Source organism: Chionomys nivalis, chromosome 4 (genome assembly GCF_950005125.1).
Source record: "Chionomys nivalis chromosome 4, mChiNiv1.1, whole genome shotgun sequence".
NCBI lineage: Eukaryota > Metazoa > Chordata > Mammalia > Rodentia > Cricetidae > Chionomys > Chionomys nivalis.
In genome coordinates, this window is record NC_080089.1 from 87,409,406 (window position 1) to 87,436,926 (window position 27,521).

Consider the following 27,521-nt stretch of genomic DNA (forward strand, 5'->3'; position numbering starts at 1 on the left):
TGGGGACCAGCAGAAGATATGAGGGTTTCTTCCCCATGGGGAAGGCATGGGATGGTTTTCAATGTGTTCCTGTACTTTTGCTAGTCACCCATGTGATGGTCACTTCAGAACCTCAGTATTTCTGAACATTCAATGCTGTCCCAAACTTTACCCGCAAATTCTAGACTGAATCAGGGCCTGAAGGATAACCATATTTTTATCCCACAACTGCAGCAAAACATACCATCCAAGAAGCTGTGCTGTCCAACAAGATTACAGGGTGGGGTGATATTATGAAGATAGTGAGAAAATCAAAAGAACAGCAAGCACGCACTGGGGACTTGTTTGTGTGATGGCACCAGTGTTCTCTCTGTTGGACCTTACAAGAACTATAAAAGAAAAAGAGTCTCTTTATGCCCATTGCATAGATGAAGAAACAGGGATAAAACCCACTGAACAAGGCTCAAGGTGATCTACCTCGTAAGACTTGCCAGCAAAGCATTTCTCAAAAAACACAAGGCCCCTGGGCTCTTCATCACTGTCATTCAAATACATAAGACTATGAACCTCTCCTTCGCTTCTCCTCCCTAAGTGAGTGCAGCCATTTCTTCAAAAGAAAATAAAGAGGCTGGTAAGGTGGATCAGTGAGTAAATTGTTTGCCATGCGAGCATGAGAACCTGAATTTGGATCCCCAGGACACATGAAAAAGCTAAGCATGGGGGCCTATGACTAATCCCCCGCACTAGGGAGGTAGAAGGTAGGAAGATCCCTTGGGCTTGCTGGCCACCCAACACAGCCAATCCCTATAGAGGTATGTTATTTGTATTTTAATTAAATCTTGACTGAAGACCAGAAGCAAAGCTAAAGCCATTATAAGTCAGGTAATGGTGGTACACACCTTTAATCCCAGGGATTTGGGAGACAGAGACAGATGGATCTCTGTGAGTTCAGGGCCACCCCAGGCTACACAAGACCCATGCAGAAACAAATTCAGGTGGTGGTGGCCTACACCTTTAATCCAGTCCGAGGGAGGCACATAGTTTTAATCCTAGCACTGGAGGAAATATAAAATGAGATGAGAGAAAGAGACTTAGTCTGTTTAGTTTTGTGGTCGCCCAGTTTTGGTAGAGGTAAGACTTCTCTAGTGGCTTGGCTGTTTTGTTTCTTTCTGGTTTGGGGGGTTGGTTTAATTATTAAAATACAAATAATATACCACTATCAATCCCTGAGCTTCAGGTTCAGTAAACCTGTCTCAAAACTTAAGATGGAGAACAACTGATGAAGATGTAAACATTTGGCCTACACACGAAATACGAACATATAGGAAAATTCACACACATGAACATGTGCACATATGCACACAAAAAATAAATCATAAAAAGTTCTTCCAAATGTAGTCTCCCTCTTCCTTCAAGCCCACACAGAGGAGACTGGACTAAACGTGCCTGCCCCCTTTCCTTTGTCATGCTCTGTCCCAGGTAGGACTGCCCCTTGTGCCGAGGTAGATGAGGCATGCGTTACTTGACCCAGTCTGGCTGTGAGGTCACATTATTCCAACCCTGACTCTTCCATGTTCTCATTCTCCGAAGTCCCAGAATAACAGGACACCTAAACCTGTCACAGACTCAGGCTCACATCCGTGGGAGGTGGGAAACAGTTAAACCAGAACCACTCGTGACCTCTGCAGTGAGCACCAGGTATTTTCCAAACTCAAGCAAGGTGCTCACACAAGAGTCATTCTGTGGTGTGGGAAGATGTTTCCACCGTCCTTGGATGTCTGTGGCAGACTCTCGATAGGAATCTTCCATCTGGAGTAACTACTCACCAGGAACCTCTCCTGAAGGCCGAGGCTGTCCCCGGGGCTGCAGAGTGCAACAGGAGCCCAGATGGCAGCTTATGTGGGCTTTACAATATACAGCTCTTCCAGTGTTTGCAAACACCTCAACTGCACAAGACATTGGTAGGGGGAAAGAGACAGCAACAGCCAAGGCTTTCTCAGCTCAAGCACCTCAGGGTCCCAATAAGCTGCAAAAGGGAATCCCATCTCTGTCCCCTTTCCTCGAAACCCTGTCTTCCGTCATTCTCAGACCCAGGAGCAGTCATCATTGTGGCCTATCTCACACCCCCACAAAACCTCCCCTTCCTCTTGCTTTAGCAGCAGGACCCACTTCCCAGGAGGTTCTCTAATCACCATCCTGGATAGGGAGTAGGTGAGAAATAGCTGGCACAGAGAAAGTCCAGTCACCTTCAGGGTCCATCCCAGGCTCTGCGTGTTTGGGGGAGCCCTGTCTTGGGGATAATAAAACTAAAACATCAGGTCCAGACTCCAGCTAAGCAAAAGCAGCGAGCTTATGGTCTTGCCCTCTCTATTGGCTGGGGGACTTTGCTATACTCAGCATTGGGACAGGCATGGGGCACGTGCTCAGGAGAGTTGTGTCGGGTCACTGTCAATGTGAGCCAAAAGAAAACAAAAATAGGCACAGCATTCCTGGTGCCTTACAGAGACCCCAGAGGCTAGGGTAGAGCCCTCATCACCCCATTCATCCTCTCCTTCAGCCATTTACTGCTCATTCAGAACCAGCACAGGATAGGGCTGAGAACACTCCAGATCATTCAGGCCCAACCCTGACCTTGAGCAGTCTAAGGCCCAGGGGTCAGTGTTTCTCTGAAGCTCCAATATTGGAAAGGAAAAAGGAAACTTGCACCTAGCAATCTATATCCAAGTGACAAAGACCAGGTCCCAAGTAAGAGGTATGCCAATTGGCTGTTGAAATAAGAGCAGCGGGCTAAGTTCCTAGCACCCGGCCGCCCGCATGGCTTTACCAGAAATAATTACACGGAAACTGTATTCTTTTGAACACTGCCTGGCCCATTAGTTCCAGCCTCTTATTGGCTAGCTCTTACATATTGATCTAACCCATTTTTCATATTCTGTGTAGCACCACGAGCTGGCTTACCAGGAAAGATCTTAACCTGCGTCTGTCCGGAGTGGGAGAATCATGGTGACTCATTGACTCGGCTTCTTTCTTCCAACATTCTGTTCTGTTTACTCCACCCACCTAAGGGTTGGCCTATCAAATGGGCCTAGACAGTTTCTTTATTAATTAACCAATAAAAACAACAGATTAATACAAGACCCACCTTTATCAATTGGCTCCTTTGCTCTCCACTTGCTTGGCTTCTCCAAGGGTCAGGGTCACTATCTAGAAAGCAGATCGTGCCTGCAGCGCTTGGTGAATATGGGACAAAATGAGATCATTTAAGATGAACACATACAGGCTCCTTTACTTCCCCCAGACAGGGAGGGAGCTAAGTGGCCACCTGCAGCTCCTCTTTTAACCTGCTTCCTTCCCACAGGGCCAGTGCCCATTGGAGCTTTCCTTCAGTTGTTCGAAGCTAAAGCTGACATTTCATGTTACAGGCCCAGTTATCTGTTTCCTAGGAAACAAGGGATAACGCTAACTCTGCAAGTCTTCCCACCACCCCCTAACACACACACATGCACACACATACACACAGAGAGAGACATACATACACACACACGCACACATGAACACACACTAGTCTATCAGCCAGAATGGCAATTAAAAATAAAGTACAAGTCAGTTACTAAAATTAGTTTCCATATCTTCCATATCTTCCTGCCACCTGGACACCTAGGCACAGAAGCACAGACACCTGTATGGCACACTTTTCAAAGGGCAGGCTGAAGGCCCCTCTTTGCAGCCTACCCTGCTTCTCTCCAAGAGACAAAAGAGGTGGTCCCCCTCTTGGGGTTCTCCCTCCCTCCGAATGACTTCTCTTCGGCTTCTTTCTCGACCCCCAAGGCTGTCCCGGGAGCCCCACATTCTGCATGTCCATCTCCTCCTCATCTTGCCCCCCCCCCCCGCCACTTGTAGACTCCTGTCTATGGCACCTCAGTTATTCAAATCAGAAACCAGGACATCACCCTCACTCCTTTCCTCCTACCTGTGCTGTGTGCCCCTGAGCTCCTGCCCATGAGAACCCCTCCACCTTTTGTCCATCTACATGGTGTATCTCTTCTACTTCCCACAGGCCATGGGCTCCAGGTACCTGCATTGCTGCCCACAGTCTTCCAGTTGACTTGAAAGAGAACCAAGACTCAGGGCGCATCCTCTGAGAAGCTCCTCTTTGTCTCCCTGGGTGGAATCCGTGGCTTCCTCCGTGTTCCACAGACCCTCTCACCTCTGGCACTGCGACAATCATAGGGCATTAATTACTGTGCATGCTCATGTCATCCTTACTCGGTGCCAGATGTGGCTCAGAGAGCTTTGCCGGGTATCTAGATGTGTGTCTCTTACCTGGCTCCTCAGCTTCCCGGAGACCTCAGGGAGGCAGTCCCACTATGGACTCAGCATAGAAGAGACTTACAGTGAGACTTCCTGGTGACTGTACCACTGTTTTGCTTTGTCACCCCAGCATCTAGATGAGGGCTTAGTGAGTTTTTGTGGAGTAGTTAAAGGCCTTCTGCATTGAACTGGCACCTAGTCCCCCACAGAGATGTTCTCTTGGTGTATTTTCCTGCCTGCTGTCCTTCCAGAGTGCCTGGTGGTTTCAAACTGGCTTTTTATTTTTTATTTTTATTTTTTGTAATTGGTTGGCAAATAAAGCTGTGTGGGGTTTGCCTCCTCATCACTCATCACATCCTAAGAATCGGTTTTGTTACATCACACAAAAGCCTTTCTGATTGAGCACTCGAAACTACTCAACAGAATGGTGTTCCAGCGACCACAAAGAATGCATCTGGGCCCCGCTCTAGAAGCGGCAGCACTATGACAGGGAGGGTGTGGGGTTTGTGGCCATCCTGATGACTGCTGTGTCTGTGTCTTCTTCTTGGCGCAGCATTACTTCACAGTGAACTTCACCCATGAAAACCAGAAGGCACTGGAGCTGAGGACTGAGGATGCAAAGGACTGTGACGAGTGGGTGGCAGCAATCGCTCACGCCAGGTATGCCTCACCCTGTTAAAGGATCGCAGCAGAGGAGAGCAGACCAAGCAAACTTCTGCCAGCCCAAGTCTTAGGACAAGGAGGTGGGAAAGAAGGAGAGGAGGGTGTAGATGCTGTAAAAGTCTTAGCTGCCCCAGAGAATGAGAATACTGCAAACTCCCACTCTGTTCTAACCACATAGTCCATCTCTTATATGTGCAGCCACCAGTTTGACGTGTGACCATGAATTAGTACCCAATTAACCATGCCCTGGCAGAGATAAGCACTTGTAGCACCACGTGCAGCACCAGCCAGCTGACCCTCTAGACAGCTGATCTCGCTGACCTAGGAAATAATGCAGTGCTAGTGTGTCTACCTTCCTATAAATGTGAACTCTGAGGTCAGGAGCAATGTGTGACTCTGTGTTCTCAATGATCGGTAAAAACACAGAAAATGTGTCCAGCAGATGGGAGACGGGAGAATGCAAAGACAAATGGAAGGAGGGAGGGTGGATACAGGGCTGAAGTTTGAAAATTAGTGGCGAATGGAAAATTAGTGATAGATGAATGAAAGATAAAATGATATGGATGAGTGTTTGAAGTATATGTGGAGGGTAAAAGGACAGATGAATAGATGGATCCTGTGGTCCTTGAAACTCCCTGGCCCAGAAACCTATCTAGTGACCCTAGCAATGGCCTTAGCCCAAAGATCATGCCGTCTCTATTTCTGCCCACAAAAAGCATCCAGTCTTAGCTACAGAGATCAAGTTCTATTAGAAAAGGCAATGGACACAGATCTAGTATAAAGTCCTAGGGAGTTGGAGCTGGCCACCACACAAGTATTCCCCTGAGAGATAACAGAGTTTGGAGAGTGACGTCATTTCCATCTTCAGGGAAATGGGGGTAGGAAGATTTAATGGGTTTAAATGTGAGCATCTCAACAACAATACTTACCTCCCTCCCTTCCTCCCTTTCTCCCTCAAGAAAAATACATACAAACACACACACACAATCCTCTTATTTAAAGCACCGATACATGGAAGACAATTTAAAGAATAATGAGGAGATAAAGTTTAGATGTTAAAAAGCAGTTGAGGGCCAGTGAGATAGCTCAAAAGATAAAGGCACAATCCCACCAAGCCTGAGGGCTTGGGTTTGAACACTGGGACCCACTTGGTGGAAGGAGAGAAAGGGAATGTTATCCTCTGGCTTCCACAGGTAAACATACACACACACACACACACACACACACACACATGCACGCACACATGCACGCATGCACAATATAAAAAAATTTAAAGCATATGAAGTGGACAATTGGCTGTCATGAGACCACAAATGTCCACAAATTTCTTGTTGAAATGTTTGGCCTTTTCTTTATGAACCACAGGAGCCACTGAAAGTCTTACACCAGAAGAGTAACATTACCAGAGGTGATTTAGACTAAGAATTTCTGGGTTGTTCCAGATGAAGTTGAGTAAAGAAACCTAGGTTCAAGGAGAGCAATTGCACCTCAGCCTCCCAGCTTCAAAGGAGAACCAATAACAAACAGGGCTTGATTTTGAGATCAAAACATTTCATTTGAAGATCAAATGAAATCATTTACATAAAGGAACCTCATAAATATTTAAGCCCTAGAGGGGCTTTAGTTTGCATTTATTTATTTACTTTGTGGGAGTCACACATGCCACACCGTATATGTGGAGGTCAGAGAACAATTTGCAGGAGTTGGGTCTGTCTTTCCACTACGTGGAAGCCAGGGTTCAAATGCAGGTCGCAGGTCACCAGGCATATGGCAAGTACCTTTTACCTGCTGAGCTGGCTTATGGGCACTGCATTAGAATTTTAATTCATTGTTCATCAATACAGAATCAATACAATTTCTAGAGACAATGCAATCGCAGTTGACGATGACGACAATGGACAACACCAAATGCTTGTGGAAGGCTGAAAGGACACAGGCAGCACCACAGGGGTGAGAAACGGCATAACCAGACTGGGACATGACCCAGAAGCTGCTTACCATATGCTCTGTCAACTATTAGTTCCATTCCTTGGTACCTATCCAAAAGAGATGAGAAATGACCACAAAAAGTCTCCTCTGTAAATGTCCTCAACAGCCTTATGCAAACCATCAGCCATGATGTCCATAAACAAGCTAATATATAAACAAATCTCTCGTGCATCCGAGCAATGGAACATTGCTGAGAAATAAACATGAATCAACTACACTTATGTACTACAAGATGGATGAATTTCAAAATCAATATGCTGAGTAGAGATAGTGAAAAATATGTGCTGTATGATTTCAGTTATATGAAATTCTAGATGAGACAAAACTAAACAGGATGAGGGAAAGCGGAACAGCAGCGGCTTCTGGGGTGGGGATAGAGTGGGAAGTGCTTCCTCGGTGCCAGAAGTTAGCTTTGCCTTGATGAAGGGTTTATGCTTTTCTCTCATAATCGTTCACTCTGTTACTAGTGTTTGGGACCTGGACCGGGTATATTCAGGTTCTTAGTATCTTCTTCAAAGAACTGAAAGGTACACACAAAACTGTAAAAGTAGCAAAGCGGTAGAAGACGTTAGATACTCTGTCAAGAGAGACAGCGGGTTCCAAGAGTGACAAGACTCATGGCCCAATCATTGTTTAGCACCTTGTATGGGCTTCAAATAAAGGACAAGATTTTGTTGCTTAAGGGCGTGGGAGGATTTTTGTCTTGATCAATATATTAAGTTATAGACATCTTTTCTGATGCACATGTCCTTTCCATAATTCATCTGATTTTGATCACATGATGGTAAATGCGGGGTTCTCCCTAAAAATTCACTTTAATGATGCAGTTGGCCTTATTGCAAATGCACCCAAAGCTAGTTCAGGCTAGATTGACCTCCCTACTCTACACCAGAGCATAACTAGAGTATGACTGAATAGAATGTGTCTAAGTCCGATGGTTGTTAAGGAAAAGAGAAGCAACACTGAATTCTTCAGAGGGGGATGAGCGAGTGAACCAGTACAGATAGGGGTCCTGGGCTGCTAACAGGTTGGCAAGTGAGTTCCCTAAAGGAGTGTGTATGTGTCTGTGTGTGCCTGTGTGTATGCGTGTGTGTGTGTCTGTGTGTGTCTGTGTGTGTTATACGCAAATAAGAACTTCAGGCTATCATTGATTGCACTGTTAAAAGAGAGGTGTAGGTATATCCTAAGCCAAGTGAGGTCTCAAGTTGCTAAACTACTTCCTAGGCTTGCCTTCCTCAGCACTGTGATCTTAGGATCTGTGCTTTCCCCACTATGTGTATTGAACCTCATATTTTTTAAATGAATGATGAATATTAAAATGTTTCAATTTTCTGTTACTGGATAACAAATCACCACAGATTTGTCAGCTCAATATATCCTTTCATTATTTTGTGGTTCTGTGGATAAGAAGTCCTAGCTCAACTGAGATTTCTGTCCAGTGCCTTGGCTAAAATCAAGGTCAGGTCCTTGAACTATGAGCTTTATTCAACCTCCACCTGAGAACGAGAGAGAGGGGTGGGGGGGGTAGGGAGAGAGAGAGAAAGAAAGAAAGAAAGAATATTGTACATGTGTGGATATGCATGTATTGCAAGAATTCCTTCTCTGGGGAGAAGTAAAAAAAAAGTCCACCTTGTTTTTGTAAAGTCCCGACCAGAAAACCAAAGGTTCTACAGGGTTCACCCTGGGCAATGAACAAGTTTATTGGGCTCAGTTACAGAGAAGTGAGGGATTACTGGCAGGGCTGCACAGCGCCCACACTGGAAAGTCTTCATTCAGTGTAGATTATGACTTTCTTATAGCCACAGAGATGAAGCCATCTTCTGTCAACTTTCCCCAGGCAATATATGTTAACTCCTTCCTGCACCTCAAGGCCACGTGTAAAAATGACCACGAGGAAGCGACTGGAGTTTCTGGTGAAGATCCAATGACTCTCCCCACCCCTTCCTTCTATGATAGAATGTCAACTTGGAAGATGACATTCTACAACAGTGTGTGTGTGTGTATGTGTGTGTGTGCGTGTGTGCATGCGTGCAAGAGTGTGCGTGTGTGTGTGTGTGTGCAGCAGTGGCAACAACAACTGGCTGTCTGCCACAGCCATATTGAGTATGAAGCATTTTTACATATTTGCAATTTAGTTTTATTTACATATACTTAATAGAAACACTCCGTGTATAAAAATAAACACTGTAGTGTATTAATAGCCATGCAGAGACACAATGTTCTCTCACACTGTATGTATCACAGTCTAGTATTATGGGATGCCTCTGTAGTGTATGTGTATAGTAATTTATAAGATAAAGCAGCCAATATGCTTTATACCCAGCTTGTTAGTGAGAACTAGATGCCAGGCCAGGGGGCAGAAAGACTGAAATGCCCTCTCAGGTCCTAGGGCAGATTCCACCTCCAGCTTTGACACTGACCAACTGTTGTTCTAAGCAAATTGCTTCTCCTTCCTGGACCTTAGTGTCTTCCTTGAGTAAATCATACGGTCAACTTTTCATGACCCCTGACTTTCCTTCTAGTTCTGAAAGTCCATGAATTCAAAAAGACTACACATACCAGGAGTGGCTCAGTCTCCACTGGAAGGAGGAAGGAGTAGGGGAGGAGAATGTGAAGAACAGGGTGCTGAGTGGGTGGAAAGGGAACGAAGGGAGGGAAAGTGATGTTTTTCTCGTTGTTGCTACTGTTATTACCAAATACTTGAGATAATCAGCTTAAAGGAAGAAAGACCTAGTTTGTTTCATGGTTTCAGCCCATAGTTGGCTAGCTCCATGAAATTTAGACCAGTATTAGGACATAAACAGCTTATCAGAAGGGTGTGGCCAAGGGAAAACTGTTCCCCTCATAGCAGCAAGACACAAGACCTGCGGGACAAGTACACCCTTCAGAGAGACTCCCCAGCAACCCTCTTCCTCCAGTTAGACCTCAGCCTTTCAGCTTCTACTACCTCCAAGCAGTCCATTCAATGACGAATTCATCAAAGGCCAGACCACTGATTAGGTCAGAGCCCTCACAATTGCTCCCCAAAGCCCATCTACTGGCCACCAAGCCTTTAAACATCAGCCCATGAGGAACATTCCAGACTAAAGTATAATATTCTTCCCTTGGCCCCCAAAGGCCCATGACCATCTCACAGTGTAAAGTGTATTTACCATGTCCCCAAAGGTTCCCAGTCTTAATAGCCCCAGGATTTCTCAGAAGGCTAAGTCTAAACTCTTCAATGACTCAAGGCAGCAGTGGCTGTTAACACCTATAAAATAAAAAAGGAAGTCATGGACCTCTAACGTACAGTGATAAGGCCCTCCCCCTTCCCAAAGAGAGGAATAGGAACATAGAAAGAGGAATGAGGCCAGCACCCAGTCAGACAAACATTATACCATGTAGCTCCATATCTGGGTATCAAGGTCATATCTTGAGCATACCCAGGATCTGGGGCATGGTATAAGCTCCCATAAGCTTGGAAAATCCCATCCCTGTCGTATTTCTGGCTGTGGTTTACATTGTTACCATCTACGGATCTTGACCAGGTCCATTTCTTTTGTCGGTTAAAGAATTAAAAGGCAGGAAAGAAATTCTCCATCACAACAGGTAGCCACAGGGAAATTCTCAAGCCAGCTCTAACCTAATCAGTGGACTGACCCAGGATAAATTCATCACTGAAGGGACTGTTGGGAGGTAGGAAAAACTGGAAGGTTAAGGCCGATTAAAGGAAGCGGGTAGCTGGCAGTGAAGGGTGTTAGCATACAGGCCGTCAAGAAAGGGTGAGGATTTGTACACACACAGCAAGCACACAGAAAAAAGACCCTCTGCAAAGCAGAGGAGGACTGGGGAAGCTGAAGCGTGGCTTCTCCTTGAGGACTGGGATAGTTTAAAGTCCCTTACCTAACATAGGGTTGTTCAGTTGGAAGAAAGAAGGAATGGCTGATTGGCCTGCAGGTGTTGTGTAAACATGTCCTGATGCAGTCTGTTCGAGCCAGGAGTCAGCCCTACTGACAGGAGAAAATGTCCATAAGGCATTAAAAAAAAAAACTGTCAGGTGTATGTCTCAAGCCATGAGAGTGAGAGAGAAGCCAGCCATGTTGGAAGTTCGCCATCTTTATGACCTAGCCATGGCCTCTCTCCCTCTCTGTATGCCCCAGGTAGTGAGTCAACTCCTGGCTCCTCAGTGTGACCTCTCAGAAGCCCTATTGACTTCCTAAAACTCTCCTGGTCAGATGTCCCCCAGTCTTGGTATCTCCAACCTCCTGAGGGCTCCAAGACCTCCATATCCTATTCTCTCAACTCCGTCCTCTCAGGGACTACCCACAGGGTCTCTGACCCTCCCATACTGTCTAGCTTCCCAAGCCTTCTTTTGAAATCTGGGTGGAAACCTCTGGGACCCACAACTCACATCCTGCATGCCTCTAAAACCAGTGTCCTATAGCTAACACCAGATTCTGCCGCTGGCTCCAGCAGCAGCCACAATGGATTGTCGTACACCTGCAGCTGCCTCTGGGTGCTTAATGATTGGATGTAGGGAAGGACTTTCATAGGTTCCCTGTGGCTTCTCAAAGCAAGGACTTTCAAATATCCTTGAGCTTGTAGTGGGTGAAGTCTGGCGTGTGTGTGTGTGTGTGTGTGTGTGTGTGTGTGTGTGTGTGTGTATCCAGGTCTCTCACTGGGCAGAAACTCTCAAAGTAGGCTAGGCTAGATCTGTCTATCTCTACCTTGCCAGTGCTGGGATTACAAGCACACACCATCATGGCCTTTTTTAATTTATTTATATTTTTAATTTGGGTTCTGTAGATTGAACTGAATTTCTCACTCTTGAGTGGCAGGTGCTCCCCTGACTGAGCCATCTCCCCTGTCCAGTGGCCTCTTTAATAGTGCTAATCTCTGCAGCAACCCTGCTGTTCTTGGCCCCAGCTTTCCCTGCACTTATTTCCTGACACATGAGACTTCACATTCAAAGCATAATAGGAGAGGGGGGTGAAGGAAAGGAGGAGAGAGATGGGAAGGAGAAAGGGAGGTAGAAGAGAGGGAAAAGGATAGGGAAGAGGAAAAAAAGTGGGAACAAAGAGGAAGGAGTGGGACGATGGGAGAAGAAAGGAGGAAAGAAAGAGGAGGATGAGGAGGAGGGCAGGGAATGGGGGAGGGAACGCAGGCAGATAACCTGCAGAGGAGACTCCTTCCGGAAGCACCGGAGTGTCTTCCATTAGTAAGTCTAGACTGATGAAGAAGCTGTGCTTCGTACCCCTGTGCAGACTCCTTGCTCTCAACTGAATTTTGCTTGCAAGTGAAGACAACTAAGTATCTGTGGAAGCTGGAAAGTCCTTCAAGTCTGTGTCCATTTTCACAAAAGAAGTGCCCAGATCTCTGTTTTAATCTCTCTTGGAGTGCTATGTTGGGATGGCATCTCTCACAGTCTGTTACATAAGAGATCAGTTCTCTGGACCAAAGTTTCTTCCCCAGGTCCCTTCCTTGCCACAGCTGTCCTGAGCCTGATGGAGCAAGCCTTTCCTGCTATGCCCTCCCACCCTCAAGCTATGGCTACAGTTAGCCTCCTCCCAAGAAGGCATCTCAGGCATCATCAGAGGATAGGACTCTCTGTAGCTAACCTGCCTACTTCAGCACCTCGGCATGGCCCTTCTTTATTGTAAGGTTACTTCTACCATGGCCTCCTGAGAGTCTCACGTCAAAAGCTGAGGGCCACAGAGACTTTGTGAGCTCATACAAGATCCTGAGGCCGAGTCAAAGACCTTCCTCCCTGGCTTGACCCCACCAGCCAAATGTGCACAGGGCTATTTGGTAATAATGCCAGGCTAAAATAAATCTCACATTCTATCAATCTCACCAGTAGGAGAGAGTGGGTGACCCCAGAGGAGGAGCCAGTTGCTATGGGTGATAAGAACCAATGCTATGCTGACAGGATGCAGAAAGTGCTGGGAGATGCTGGTGAGATACCCTTTCAATAAGGCATGCTGAGCAAGTGGAAAAGAAGGGGACAGATACCTGGAAGGACAACCTTAAGGAAGAAAAGTTTATTTTGGTCATGTTTCAGCAGCTTCAGTCCTCCGTTGGCTCTGTTGTTGACTGGTAGGGAAGACCATCATGATATGAGCTGTAGCAGAATGAAGCTGTTCACTTCATGGCCACCAGAGGCAGACAGAAAGAGTGTCCTTGAAGTCAGGAAGAGGCTTCCTTCCTCTTCCCCTTTGGTTCCTTCTGAACCTCCAGCAATGGGATGGTGCCACTCACAGTTAAAGCAAATCCTCCCAGCCCTTCCTTGGTTAGTCATCACTAGACACCCTCTCATCAATACATTGAGATGTGTGTTTTCCTAGCATCCCAGCCATCTCAAGTTAGTCACTTTGACAGTCGAGATTATCCATCACAGAGCAAGTAGAGTTAGGGAGGTGGAGGGACAGCTTGGTTTGTTCTAAAGGGTGCGGACTTGAACCTTTTCTGGATCCTAGGATGGAATATGATGGAACGGAGGCAGTTTGCTCTGACAGAGACCATGCAGAGGGTTTTAATGGGCATATGGACTATCCTGGGCTCTGCCAGTCAGAGGAAGGAAAGGAGAGCCCTTCACTGCCACTAAGAAAGGAGACACAGACCTTGCTTAGTGAGGAGAGGGCAGGAGGACAGAGCAATGGGTAGAGGTGACAGAGGAAAGGCAAAGAGATGGCTCTGGGGTGATGGTGGGATGAAGCAAGAGGAAGAATCTGAGGAATGTGAGGGATATAGACCTAGACCTCATTTATCCCTGAGAACTCGAACCTTTCCCTTCCAAGGCCCTTCCCTTCCCTTCCTCTGACCTTGGCTGTATCCGGATAAGCGCCTTCCTCTGACATGCTGGAGTTTTGTTCACCAAGCCTCTCTGCACACTGTGTCTCTTCCACAGCTGTGATGCACTCTAATGGCCTTGTTATATCAGGGAGAGGTCCAGACCCAGAACACAGGGGACCGAGGTCTCTCTTCGGGGGGGTGACTTCTAACCTCCATTCCTGCTCTGCCACCCTGTTCATCTGTGCGTCACGTGTTAATTTAGGAATCTGATGAGATACCTCCTCTCCTCCTTTGAGACTCTCTTTGCTCTGGTGCCACTTCCCCTCATTATCGATTACTGCCAACATAAGTGTCCAGCCAGGGCTGCCCTAAAGTGGTACCCAAGGAACTAGGTTTGAAGTCAAAAGCCTCAGCTCCAACTTGGTGGTGTGTCACCTAGGAAGTCTTCCCTGATCATGCCCTCATTGCTGGTCCCCTCCTTCTTAGCATACACTAAGGTCCCGTGACTCACCACCTGACACCTCTGTGTCCTGTGCAGTGTCTTCAGGTATCACCCAAATAAACAATGAGATGTATGTGCCTACTTGTCCTCTGTATATCCCACAAGCCCTGAGGCATGCATCTGTAGTGACCCTTGCATGCAGCAAGTGTCCACTGAGCACTCTTTAGGCATACAGTGTATCCATCTCCATCACCACACTACTAGAAGCTCAGGTGCTGAAAGAAGACCCCTGGAGCCCACCAAGGCAACTCAGCTGAATCCCAGAAGTAGCCTAAGAAGAAGCGTGAAGTTAAGGAAAGGGGTGAGGGTATGTTTCAAAATGCTTATCTACCTAGAAAACGTCCCAGGAGGAGAGTGTGTGTGTATGTGTGTGTCTGTCTTTCTGTCTGTGTATGTATGTGTGTATATATAATATATAGGGAGAAACAGAGATAGGCAGAGAGAGACAGAGAAAGAGAGAGAGAGAAAGAGAGAGACAGAAAGATAACATAACCAAGAGAGCCAGGCTAATAAAGAAGTCAGAAACTTATAGGCAATGGGGTGTGTAGGCCCTAGAGACAGGGGCAGCTTCTTACCTGCCATGCACCTCTGTCCACAGCTACAGGACACTGGCCACGGAACATGAGGCGCTCATGCAGAAGTACCTGCACCTGCTGCAGATAGTAGAGACAGAGAAGACGGTGGCCAAGCAGCTGCGACAGCAGATCGAGGACGGCCAGATCGAAATCGAGCGACTGAAGGCAGAGGTGACTGCAAGCCAGGGGTCCCCAGGCCAGGTCAAAACCCAGACTCCTCCCACCTCTGTGTTTACTGAGTACCACCTGAAGTGTGTCCCCTACTTCTCTGCTCCTGAGTTGCTTTATATAATGCAGGGTCTTTTCTATGACCAAACCAGGTGATAAGAATGAGTGAAATATTTAATAGATAAGTTATTAAGGACACATTAAATGTCGCCATTGTCAGGCCCAGACTCTGGAGTACAATATCACCTGTAGTCATTACTGCAAACTCTTTCTGTGTACCTTCACCAGATACACAAGTAACAAATGATAAATCACAGGCTTTTTGGTGTGTGCCCCTGATGACGAGACCAAGGTTTTCTTGTGTGTGGCCTCATTGGGCAGAAGTCCTGCAAACACCTCCTGGAGCCTAGCCACTCACTGGTTACCAAGGCCCTGAGTGACCCCACAACTCCCCAAAGGGAGCCTGCCTTTAGGTACCATGCCAGGAGATGCTGTTGACTCCTGGAACCACAAGTTCTCAGGCATCCTCCCGTAGCCCATGCGGCACTCTAGATGCCAGGATGTGGAGAAGAGACATGCAAGAACCCACCTAAGGAGGCAGGGCGCAATGAGAGGTGGGGATTCATGTGGTCCAGACCTGTCATCCCCAGGCTGTGCTCCCTGATCCCATCAGGCGCCACTCAAAAATCTGTGATCCCAACAGGAAAGAATGAAAAACATGGAGATGTCAACCTCAGAGCTAGAAGCTCCGGGTGCAGGGTTATCTGTGTACAGAACTCCTTTCCACACCTATAGCTGTAGCCTGGAACCTCCCCACCCTGTCTAGAAAGTCCAGAGACTCGGAGTCACCAACCCTATCTCATCCAGCGACAGCAAAGCTCTAAACCAGCAGTAATATCAACTTACAACTTTATGTTTAACTGGAGTTCCACATTTGACCCATCTTTAGTCTTGCAAGCTTCAGACCCATTTCCTTCATCGGCCCCCATTGCCATCCCAGTAGAATAAGCCGCGAGGAACCAGGCTAAGAGAGCTCAGGCCAGTTGTCCAAATCCACATAGATGCGAAATGACAGACCTAGAACTGGAACGTGGGCTCCCATCCACCTGCTAGTCTTTCTACTCTATACAATCCCTCAGACAGTCTTCCAGAGGCTAGCCCAAAACTGTCCTCTTCCTAGCACTAGTGGCTGATTCTGGGCTCCATCCTACTCTGGAAAGAATTCCTGAGGTGTATGATAGCACAACACAGCTTCCTGAATCCAAATAGAACTCCCCCTTCCCAACACAAACACACAATGAGACCAGGGAAGGACTGTGGCCCCACCCAGCATCCCAGAGCACTGAACTGTCCCAGCCCCTAGCCTTTGCACATGCGATTGCTCCTTTGTGGCATGCCTTTCTCATGCCCATGCTCCCCACCTAGCCAAATCCTGCCAAGGACTGCCACCTCCTGATGGAGCTCCTGCTCCCCTTACGCTGTAGACCCTAGCTCACAAGCCTTTCTGAAGCTCGGCACAAAGTTCCCTGCATGTCCTTGATTTCAGCAGCCTGGTGGGAACTCCGTAAGGGCTGGGCAGCCTCTGCTGCTACTCAGTCCCTCTTGCTTGGCATGATAGCATGTGCAGGCTAGGTGAGTGAGTGAGTGCTGGCTCTGGAAGACTCTGGGAGTGTGGAGATGTCTGCCTTTCTAGTCTGCTGTGTAAAGAGTGTGAACAGGGCCACAGCGATGCTGTGTGAGCCCTGGTCCTGACAAGGTATTTAAAAGCCAGAGAATATTAAGCTCAGTTTGTTGTTGGCCTTGAATATGTTTATTAGTTTGTAAGCCCAAGAAGGCACAGGTGCAGAGGGCAGAGCCCCCTGGGGGGCCAGGAGCAGGCCAGTCAGAAGCCTGGGTTGGGGTGTGGAGGTATGTGTGGGTGAGGGTGTGTGGGTGTGTGTAATAGCAGGAAAGGCTTATTTGACAGGAATTCGGAGCAATGTTTCCCCTCAAATGCCTGCCCTTCATAGTGGATAGAAATCACTGTACTGGCCATGCCTTATTGGACATTCGTTTTACACAACTCTTCACTGTGTAGCCTCGGCTGGTGTCTTAGGGTTTCTATGACTGTGAAGAGACACTATGACCACGGCAACTCTTATAAAGGAAGAATTGAACTGGGGCTGACTTACAGTTTCAGAGCTTTCGTCCACTGTCATCATGGCAAGAAGTATGGTACTTGCAGGCAGACATGGTGCAAGAGAAGGAGCTGGGAGTTCTACATCTTGATCTGCAGGCAGCAGAAGGAGACTGTGTCCTACTTTGGACGTAGTTTGAACTAGGAGACCTCAAAGTCCACCCCTACAGTGACATCCTTCCTCCAACAAGGCCACACCTACTCCAACAAGGCCACACCTCCTAATAGTGCTGCTCCCTATGGGTTAAGCATTCAAACACATGAGTCTGGGGGGGACAGACCCATTCAAACCTCCACAGCTGGCCTCAGGAACCTCTTGATTCAGCTCCCCAGGTGATAGTACACACCTGTAATCCTAGATGCACCCTGCCCGCCACAGAGCCCAACACCGAGACACCGTTGAGATTTTCAGATGGGGTGGGCATAAAGAAGATATACAGGCTTGGAAGGGACCAGAGGAAAGCAAGAGGGAGAAAACTGAGTTTCCACAGGCCATAGCCTAAGAATGCTACAACAATCCAAGTTCCCAACGTTCCTGAGCTGTGCGCCCAGCCTGATCCTTAATAAAGACTCTAGGCTCAGGGGATAAAACCTTAGCTTATGAGTTCAATCCCCAGGTCACATGGTGGAGGAAAGAATGACTGGTGGAAGCTTTCAGAGGCATGCGTGCCTGCATGCACACAAACACCACATACACAGATAACTAAAATGAACAGACAAAAGAGTTTTAAAGACTCTAAGACTGTTAGAGCTATCTGAGCACGAGGCAGTACAGCACAGTGTGAGGCCTGGTTGTACCTATTTTCTGTCCTGGTCCCCACTGGTTGAATTGAATGTCCTATAGAAGACCTATCAGAAGCGCACTGCAAGTTCTAATTGCTTTTTAATTTTTTGTTTATATTTATTTTATTGTATGTGCATTAGTGTTGCCTGCATGTTTGTCTGTAAACTATGTGTGTTCCTGGTATCCAAGGAGGTCAAAGGAGGGCATCAGACTCCTGACTCTGAAGGTTCAGAGAGTAATAAGTCACCCTGTGGATGCTGGAAACTGAATCCAGATCCCCTGAAAGAGTAGCTAGCCCTCTTGACCACTAAGCCAACTCTCCATCCCCCATCATCAGTTTTAAATGCAGACTAGCCCCCCAACAAACACCATCACCACCATCCTCCATGCAAATATAAAAAGCTGGTGAAGAAAGCCAGATAACATGAAGATAAAGACCTGCAGGCCAAGAGGGGTGTGTTGACCCAGCAGCAGAAGCCTGTGAGCTCCAAGAGCTCTATGCTTGTGTTATGTTTGTGTGCCTCGTGTATGTGTGTGCGTGTGTATGTCTGTGTGTGTGTGTGCGTGTGTGTGAAAATGTACCATAAACCTTTGAGACTAGAGGACAAAATATTGACCTTTTATTTCAACATGTAAATGTTCTAAACTTAAGGATTAAGGAGAAAATATAAGAAAGTATTTCAGAGGATGAAAAAAAAAAGAGTGAACAGGCAAACAGGTTTCTCCACTGAACATTCCAGTTAGATGTTTTCAGACACTCTTCAAGTGAAGGCCAGCCAGAGTAATTTTAGCAGCCTAGGAGTCAAGAGCTTGCAACTGCTCACTCCATTTTCAAAGGCTTCAATGGTTCATTTTTGAGAGCCATTCATCCTGAGGTTCAGCAAGTGGCCTTGAGGGCACACGGCCTCACGTTCTGAGGTGGGTGCAGCCTGCCGGCAGCTGTGTTTAGAAAATTCCCTGAGCTTCTGCCTTTAGATGTGCTGGGCTCGGTGATTGCTGCAGCTTCCTGTGGTTGGGGGTTTGGAGGTCACTGTTGCTCTGATCAGTTTTTAATACACTTATTTTTCCAGCTAACAAGGGCCCGTTGCATGCTGGGTCCTGTGCTAGGTACCAGGAGCTGTAATGAATGAGACCACTCTAGCTATTCCACAGAACTCTCAGCAAAGCAGGGAGCGAAAACGGTTGGCTTTTCTTCAATTGAAAGTTCTTTCTTTTTAATATGTGAACGCCAGTACAAAATGATAGCTGGCCTGTCCTCTGGGACGGTTTCAGACACATTTATGACATGCAGCTCCTGGGCACCAGGATCCTCTATGATCCTCTATGATCCCCAAATAAGACAAATGGAGGTTATTTTAGATATTCTAGAGGCTACCTTAGCTCTCAGGGCAAGTAGTTAAGCTCCAAAGAGGACTTTGATACCAAGAAGTACTTCAGAGTAACCCAGAGAGGAGAGCAACCAACAGAGCCGAACTCTGAACCACCAGCTCTGATCTGATTTATCGCCCCACCTGTTTTTGCTGAACAGACAAAGGACAGCCCATTGTCTGTAAGTGGATGAGTGTTGCCTACCACAGAGATCTGTGTACATACATGTTCATTGCTGCTCTATTCACAAGAGCTAGGACCTGAAAGCAGGTGGGTGTGTAAGGAAAAGGTGCATAGCACACATGGAAATTTAATCAGCCATAAAGAGGGGAAGATGAGATTTTAAGGAATTGGAAGGAATATGGGTGATGGATACAAAAAGCAGAGAGGGGACTGTCTGGGAGAAGGAAGAGAAACAGCCTGAAGGGGTGGAGAATCATGGAAGGACAGGAGGAAGGGGATATATGAAAAGTATGGATGATAATATGTGTGAAAAAAAATTCTGACACAGGCTACAAAATAAATGAACCCTGAGGGAGCAATGTTAAACAAAATACCACGTAACTCCACATGAGCTGCCTGGTGTCAAAGTCACAGCCGTGGAAAGCAGCACAGTGGCTGCCAGCAGCTGGAGCAGGAGGGACTTACTGTGCAATGGGCACGGGGTTTCCACCTGAAGACCCCAGGGGGGTGGTTGCATGCTACAAACAGACTGGGTGCCTCCCAACAATGATTCACTGGGGAGGGCAGTGAGATGGCGTAGCAGGTAAAGGCACTTGCCTCCAAGTCTGGCGATGTGAGTTCCATCCTGGAACCCACGTGGTGGGAGGAGAGACTGGACCCTGAAAGTTGTCCTCTGATCTACACATTTGTGTGTGTGTGTGTATACATAAACAAACTCTTGTTTAAAAACAATTAATGGCTCAGTCAGTAAAGTTCTTGCCATTCAAGCACAGGGACCTGAGTTCAGATCTGTAGAACCCAAGTAAAAAGTTAAGCATGGTGAGACATACCTGTAATCCCAGCCTTAGGTGAAGATGGATGAAATTCATGGGCAACCCATCCTAACTAAATTTATGAGCTTCACTTTCAATGAGAGACCCTGTTTCAAAAATTAAAGGTGGAGAGCAACCAAGGAAAGACCTCAGGCCTCCATTTTTAGGAACATACAAGTGCACATCCTCCTGCACACACATGCACATACCACACACATATTCTATGTCATACATGGAAACCAAAGATTCACATGGTAATGTTTATCTTCCTATATATCTTACCACAGTAAAAATAAAAGGAACCTGTGGTTTACAAAACACAGAAGAGAAACACAGATCCAGCTATAGCCAACACTTCACCCCTAGAAGAAGCTTGTCCACATTCCGATGGCCCCCACGGTATCCCAGGTAAACTTGTTCCAGTGTGGCATTCACTGCTGTCTAGGCATCTGGCACCTGTGTGGTTCACTGACGAAACACTAGGGACGGGAGTCTCAGCACACAACACCGTCGTCTCTTGTGGCAGAGGAAGCAGGCTTCAGGTGCTGCCGCTGCCTGCTGGTCAGTGTCCCCTGCCCACTACTGACCTGTGATTCTGTTGCAGATTGCATCCCTGCTCAAGAACAAAGAACGCATCCAGTCCACCCAGATTGTCACCCCCAATGACGAGGACAGTGACATCAAGAAAATTAAGAAGGTCTGTACCGTCCCTGGCTGACAGTGCCCACTTGCCATCCCACGTGTCCTTATGGCATGCCACTCACCCTGTCACCTCAGTTCCAGAGATGGACCCAGAAGCCACTTGCCTCTTTTGACACCTGCCATACTTTCTGAGTGTCCCTGTGAGTGAAGGTGATCTAGCCCCATTTTATAGAGACAAGAAAAAGGAAGGAGATGGGGCCAGGACCAACGTCTAGGAGGTTCCCTCTAAGAGTTTTCCTCCAAGTACTGTGCAGCCTCACCAAGACACCTGGGGCATCTTTCCCTCATCACTTTTCTGCTTGTCCCTTCTTCAGTCCTTCACACACACACACACACACACACACACACCTCACAACTACACACTCCCCAGCAGGGCTCAGAAGCGAGCTGGCCTTCATAAGACCCCACATCTAGCCTCTATTTCAGCTCTAACAGAGTTCCCAAGGGAAGAGATAATTTACAACATGCCAGGGAACTGCCCAGTAGCCCGGATAGTAATAATACCATAGACCACCCTATCGTGCCACAACACAGGGAAGAGGGCTGGCTATGTTTTCATCGTACCAGACTCAAGACAAGAAAAATGGTTCACCCTAAGAACAGCAAATGAAAAAAGAGGATCTTCTTTGTAAGGTTTTCAGGAAGGACACCATGACACGCAGACCAGAAACTGAAAATATATCCCACAGGCCAAGTCCAGCCCTCCCCAATGCATATGGCTTTCAGCCATGTATATTTTCCCGTTTATATTTGTTGCTAATACTTTAAGAGCTAAACACTTCATGTGGAAATCTGGATATCTAGTTTCTCAAAATTAGAAATTGCAGCATTCATTAGCCACTTTCTGCGTGCCAGATGCTATTCTGGGAACCTGAGGCAGGTTAAGTGGATCTTCAGGAAAAGCCTCTGAGATTTGATCATCATCCCCGTCTCATATCTGGGGAAGCTGAGACACAGAGAGGCCAGGTAACCTGTCAAAGCTGACACCGCTAAATATTTGCAGGGAGACATTTAAGCCCTGACACCAGTTCTCAAGCCCATGCACTCAGCTGCATGACCATGTGGCCTCCTGGAGAAGCAAGAGGTCTAACAGCCTGAACGACATCCTGGACCAAGGCAGGGACAGCTGGCTCTGCTATGGTCCCTGAACGTGTCAATGCACCCCTCAACTCAGGGCAGCCCTTTCTGCTTGCAGCATTTGATAGGGGCTGGCTCAAATCCACCCCCATATCTGTTTCTTGGTGATTTAAAGCCCTCCCTTTTCTACAAAGACCCCCTTGTCCTTAGAGGTGAATCTGCACTGCAGGCTTGTTTGCTGTCCATGGCCAGAGTCCTTCAGTAAAGTAAAGTATGCTGGCCCAGTCTCTGTGTCCCTCCCTGAGCCGATTGTGAGCTTGTGCACAACCCAGAAGCCCCAAGAGTGCAAGAAGTAGATGACCCTGGATTAGAAACCTGTGCAGTTGAGGAAACTCTGTGTGTGTGTGTGTGTGTGTGTGTGTACCTGTGCATCTATGTGTGTATTTGTGTATTAGGGTTTCTGCTGCTATGTTGAATCACCATGACCAAAGCATCTGCAGGGGAAACGGCATATTTTGCTTCCATATCATAATCCACTGAGGGAAGGAAGCAAAGGAAGGAACAGAAACAGGGAAGCAAACTGGAGGCAGAAGCTGATTCAGAGGCCATAAAGGGGTACTGCTTACTGGCTTGCTCCCCATGGTTGCTCAGACTGCTTCCCTATAGCACCTAGAACCACTAGCCCAGAGGTGGTACCACCCACAGTGGGCTGGGCCCTCCCACATCAATCACTAATTAAGAAAATGTCTTACAGTCTAATCTTATGGAGTCACTTTCTCATTTGAGGCCCTCCTCTCTGATGACTCTAGCTGCATTCAGATGACATAAAACTAGACAGCACCTGTGTGTATGTCTATTTGTATCTGGGTCTTCACATGCGTATGCTTGTATGAGTATGCCGGTGTACATCTGTGTGTCTTTATGTGTCTATGTGTATCTGTCATGTAAATGTATACATGTCTGTGTGTATATGTCTGTGTATGCATGTGGCTATGTGTATATGTCTGTGTGTATGTGTGTGTATATATCTGCATGTATCTGTGTGTGTTTCTCTGTTTCTGTGTGTATGTGTGTTGTATGTATAGTATGTATGTTTATGTGTGTCTGTGTTCTCTGTATGTATTTCTGTGTGTGTGTCCAGGCACATGCGTGAGTGAAGACCCTTTCCCAAGCTCCTGTCACTTGTCAGAGGCCACTTCTCTCAGTCAACTTCAAGGCCACTGAGCAAGTGCCCAACTCATTTCCCTGCTGATTCGGGAGAGGCTCCAGGCTGGCACTTGGGCTCCGAAGCCACGGAAGAGCTGGAGATGAGCAGATTTGCCATGTTCTGTTCAATTTGATAATTGCCCTCTCCAGACAAACTTTAATTGAAACCTCTGAGCTCTCAGAAGAGTCATTAGACGAGACGCAGCCATGCCAAGCACAGCCTAGCAGCCCTTCTCCCCTCGCTAGTCCGCTTTCCTCCGTTCTGCTCTTCTAAAGCAATCAGGGAACTTGTTCAAATGCAGAAGCCTGGAGCAGGCCCTAGAATCCACACTTCTAAGCCATCTAATCCATACTGTGGTGATGCTCCCTGACCCTATTTCACAGGTAGAAAAGCTGTCTCAGAGGGCCCAAAGAGCGCGTTCAGCATCTCACAGGCAGCAGAGCCTGCTCTGCATCTCAGCTGCGCTTCCCTATGCTCCCAGCAGCAGGGATGACTAACCGGTACTCCCTGCCCTTGAGGTACACACAGCTCACAAAACCAAGAGTAACTGATACTAACATAAACCTCCCCCACTGGTCTTACCAGGTACAGAGCTTCCTTCGGGGCTGGCTGTGCCGGCGGAAGTGGAAGACCGTTATCCAGGACTACATCCGGTCTCCCCACGCCGACAGCATGCGCAAGAGGAACCAGGTGGTGTTCAGTATGCTGGAAGCCGAGGCCGAGTACGTGCAGCAACTGCACATCCTTGTCAATAATTTCCTGCGCCCACTACGCATGGCGGCCAGCTCCAAGAAGCCTCCCATCACACACGATGATGTCAGCAGCATCTTCCTGAACAGGTAAGCAGGACGGACAGCAAAGGTGGAGAGGAGGCCCGGAAGAATTGGTCAACAGATACTGAGCTGACTCCTGACACAAACACACATCTGTTTCCCCCCAAGGACAGCTGAGGAAACTGAGGCCCAGAGCGGAAGGAAATAATTTGAGGTCATATGGTCAGCCAGTTTCAGGATGTGAGATGGGTATACAAACTGAGGCCCACATAGTCTAGAACTGAAGCATTTTGACACTGGTAAGACAGCTACTAATGACGGTTTTGAGGAGGTTATTACTGATATCTGATGGACAAAGGGCATGGATACTTCCTAACATGCTCAGAAACTATTCCACCCAAAGCACCAATCCCACCACTGTTGAGAAACTCCGTTTTCAATACTTAAGAGTTATAAAATTGCTATAATGAAATACCTGAAGCTGAATACTCTATTAAAAATGGCTAGAAATACAGCTCAGATGGAGCGCATTTGCCTAGCATGTGGGAGATCTTCAGTTAAGGCCCCAACACTGAAGAAAAGAAAGGAATGAAGGAATGAAGGCAGGAAAAGAAAAGATAGCTTATTTGCACTTATGTTTTGGAAGTTTAGGAACTTAGCAGCAACTTTGACTTCTGGGAGCTCTTGTATCAGAGCCTTGCTGGACAGAAGCCCCTAAAAGAGAGGAAGCAAGAGAGGAAGGAGGGGTCCCCCCCCCCACTCGTACAGCAAGCCCACTCTTCCCAGAACCAACCCACTCCTATGCTGTGAAACAACGATTTTGTATTTTGTAAAGATTTGTCACTTATACTTTAATAAAATGCTGTTGGCCAGTAGCCAGGCAGGAATTATAGGTGGGGCAACAAGGCAGGAAGTAGGGGCAGGGTGATGAGAACAGGAGAATTCTGGGAAGAGGGAAAGCTCAGTCTGCAGTTGTCACCCAGACCAAGAGGAAGCAAAATGAGAATGCCTCGCTGATAGAAGGTACAAACCACGTGGCTAACACAGACAAGAATTATGGGTTAAGATGTAAGATATAAGAGTTAACAAGAAGACTGAGCTAGTAGGCCAACCAGTTTATACTTAATGTAGACCTCTGTGTGCTTCTTTGGGACTGAACGGCTGCAGGACCAGGCGTGACAGAAACCTCTATCAACACTCCTGCCTGTAAAATCCAGTCCAAAACCATTTCTAACCCCTTCCTAAGAGTGTCCCTGATCCAGTCAGTCCCACTAGGCCAACCCCTCAGAAATCCCACTTTCCTGTACCGTCAGAGAGTTTTGTCAGGAACAAACCATAGCTCAGATAAGGGTACCAAAGGTTCGATGAAGCATACTCTTTACCTTGGTGCCACCCCAGTGACCTGAAGACCAGGTTCAGACTTCAGTTCTCAACTGCCAGAGCTCTGCTGTGGACCCTGCACCCCTCACTTAATGGAAATAGTTTCTTTCCCACATGCAGGCTCTCGGCCCTTATGCAGGGTCTGCAGCCTTTCAGAAGACTAGCCACTTTTCATCAGCCTCGTCCCAGAACCAGTTTTTTTAGAAGACAATTTGAGTATACTTTCCTGTGGTGGGCAAGATTGTGTAAACTAGATAAAAGCAACAGAAAAGAAGACCCAGAACTAGACTGTTGCTCTGGGATGGTTGTCACTAGGAGTAAGGCCATTCGCTTGTGATGCTGTGGGTTCATGTAACTGTGTTTTCTTTCCAAATCTTTGTTCTGTCATGTTACTAACAGATCAACCCCTCATCTGGGTTCTCTGCATGGATTCTTGGGACACAGGTCAATTTCTCTATACCTGCCACTTCTGCCAAAGGAGTGTGGCAAGTTCTAAAGGCCTATGGGATACTATGAGGTGATGAGAGAGGCAGCAAGATGTGGGTCTGGTGCCCAGGCAGGAGAGTGGACTGAAGCGGCCAAGAGGCAGTGGGTGGAGAAGGACTGGTGCAATGGATGTCGATGGGACATTTGAGCTCCCGAGGGTGAGACAGAGAAACAGAGATGCGGGCAGAGGAAGGAAATGGCCTCTGGCCTCATGATACCTGTGAGGAGCTGAATCACTGAGCCCTTGTTGGGGACAAGGCAACAGTCGTAATTCTGCGATATTTGTATTTCGCTAACAGGTTAGGCCATGATTGCAATCTTTGGGTAACTGTTTAACTTTATCACTAAGAGAGAATTCTGCCTTTTTGCTTTTATTTATCTTTCCATGGTTTTATTGACAACTTCACTATGTAGCTCTGGGTGGCCTCAAACTTGAACTCCTTGAACTGACAGAAATCAGGCTGCCTCTGCCTGAAGTGCTTGGATTAAAGATATGGGTCACTTCTTAAACTTCAATAGAATTCTTTTAACCTGAAATTTTTGGCTGAATGCTCATACTATAGAGATGGTGGCCCACACCAGTAACCCAAGCATTCAAAACTGGTTGAGATACATCATCATGAGACCACAGCCAAGAGAGATAGAGATGGACATGACTTGTATAAAGCATTTAGCCAAGGATATCCCAAGTGCTCATCATAATAATATGCCCTGAAAGAAAGCAGCTTCATGTCTGTGTTAGGAACATTCCCATTGTAAAACCAGCTTTTCTTTTATATGAAAACCAAGGAAAGATATAACTAGAAAAGAAAACCACAGACCAGTGTCTCTCATGAATGTGGATGCAAAATATCAAATTGAACCCAGTAGTGTAGAAAAGGAATAATAGAACCTAAGTAAGATTCATTTGAGGATGGTAAAGTTCAATTGATGTTGAAAATTAATCAATATAACTTACAGTATTAGTTCACTATAACTGTCCCTCAGAAATCAAGAGGGACTGGTTCCAGGACTCCTGCAGACAGCAAAAACTGCAGATACCCAGCCCCTTATGTAAAATAATCTAGAATTTGCATATAACCCTCATATCCTCCTGTATATATTTTGTTTGGTTGTTTCATTTTGTTTTTCAAGACAGGGTTTCTCTGTAGCTTTGAAGCCTGTCCTGGAACTAGCTCTTGTAGACCAGGCTGACCTCGAACTCAGAGACCCACTTGCCTCCTGAGTGCTGGGATTAAAGACCTGCACCACCACCTCCAGCCCTCCTGTATATTTTTAATCATCACTAGATGACATATAATAACCGGGACCATGAGAAAGTTATGCAAATAGTTATTATGATATAATGTTTAGGAACAATGGCAAGAAAACCTTACATATTCACTACAGACACAATTTTTAAGCATGTATTTACTTTATGTGTCTGGGTGCTTTTTCTGCGTGTGTGTATGTGTGTCATGTATGTACAGTGGCAGAGAAGGTCAGAAGAGGTTATCAGATCCCCTAGAACTGGAATTACAAATGGTTGTACCACCATGTAGGTGCTCAAAACTGAGTCCGGATCCTCTGCAAGAGCAGCAGGCGCTCTTAACCACTAAGCCATCTTTCCAGCCCC

The 27,521-nt window shown here is 46.8% G+C and overlaps 1 protein-coding gene across 2 annotated transcripts in view; it reads left to right on the top strand.

Moving 5' to 3' along the window:
- The window catches only part of Rasgrf1 (Ras protein specific guanine nucleotide releasing factor 1), a 106,969-nt gene that overhangs the window by 14,192 nt on the left and 65,256 nt on the right, over positions 1-27,521 (top strand). For both annotated transcript variants that reach the window (XM_057767010.1, XM_057767009.1), the window contains exons 2-5: positions 4,844-4,950; positions 14,814-14,961; positions 20,886-20,978; positions 23,853-24,106. In XM_057767010.1, coding sequence (XP_057622993.1) covers positions 4,844-4,950; positions 14,814-14,961; positions 20,886-20,978; positions 23,853-24,106 — 602 coding nt within the window. The remainder of the gene's footprint in view (positions 1-4,843; positions 4,951-14,813; positions 14,962-20,885; positions 20,979-23,852; positions 24,107-27,521) is intronic.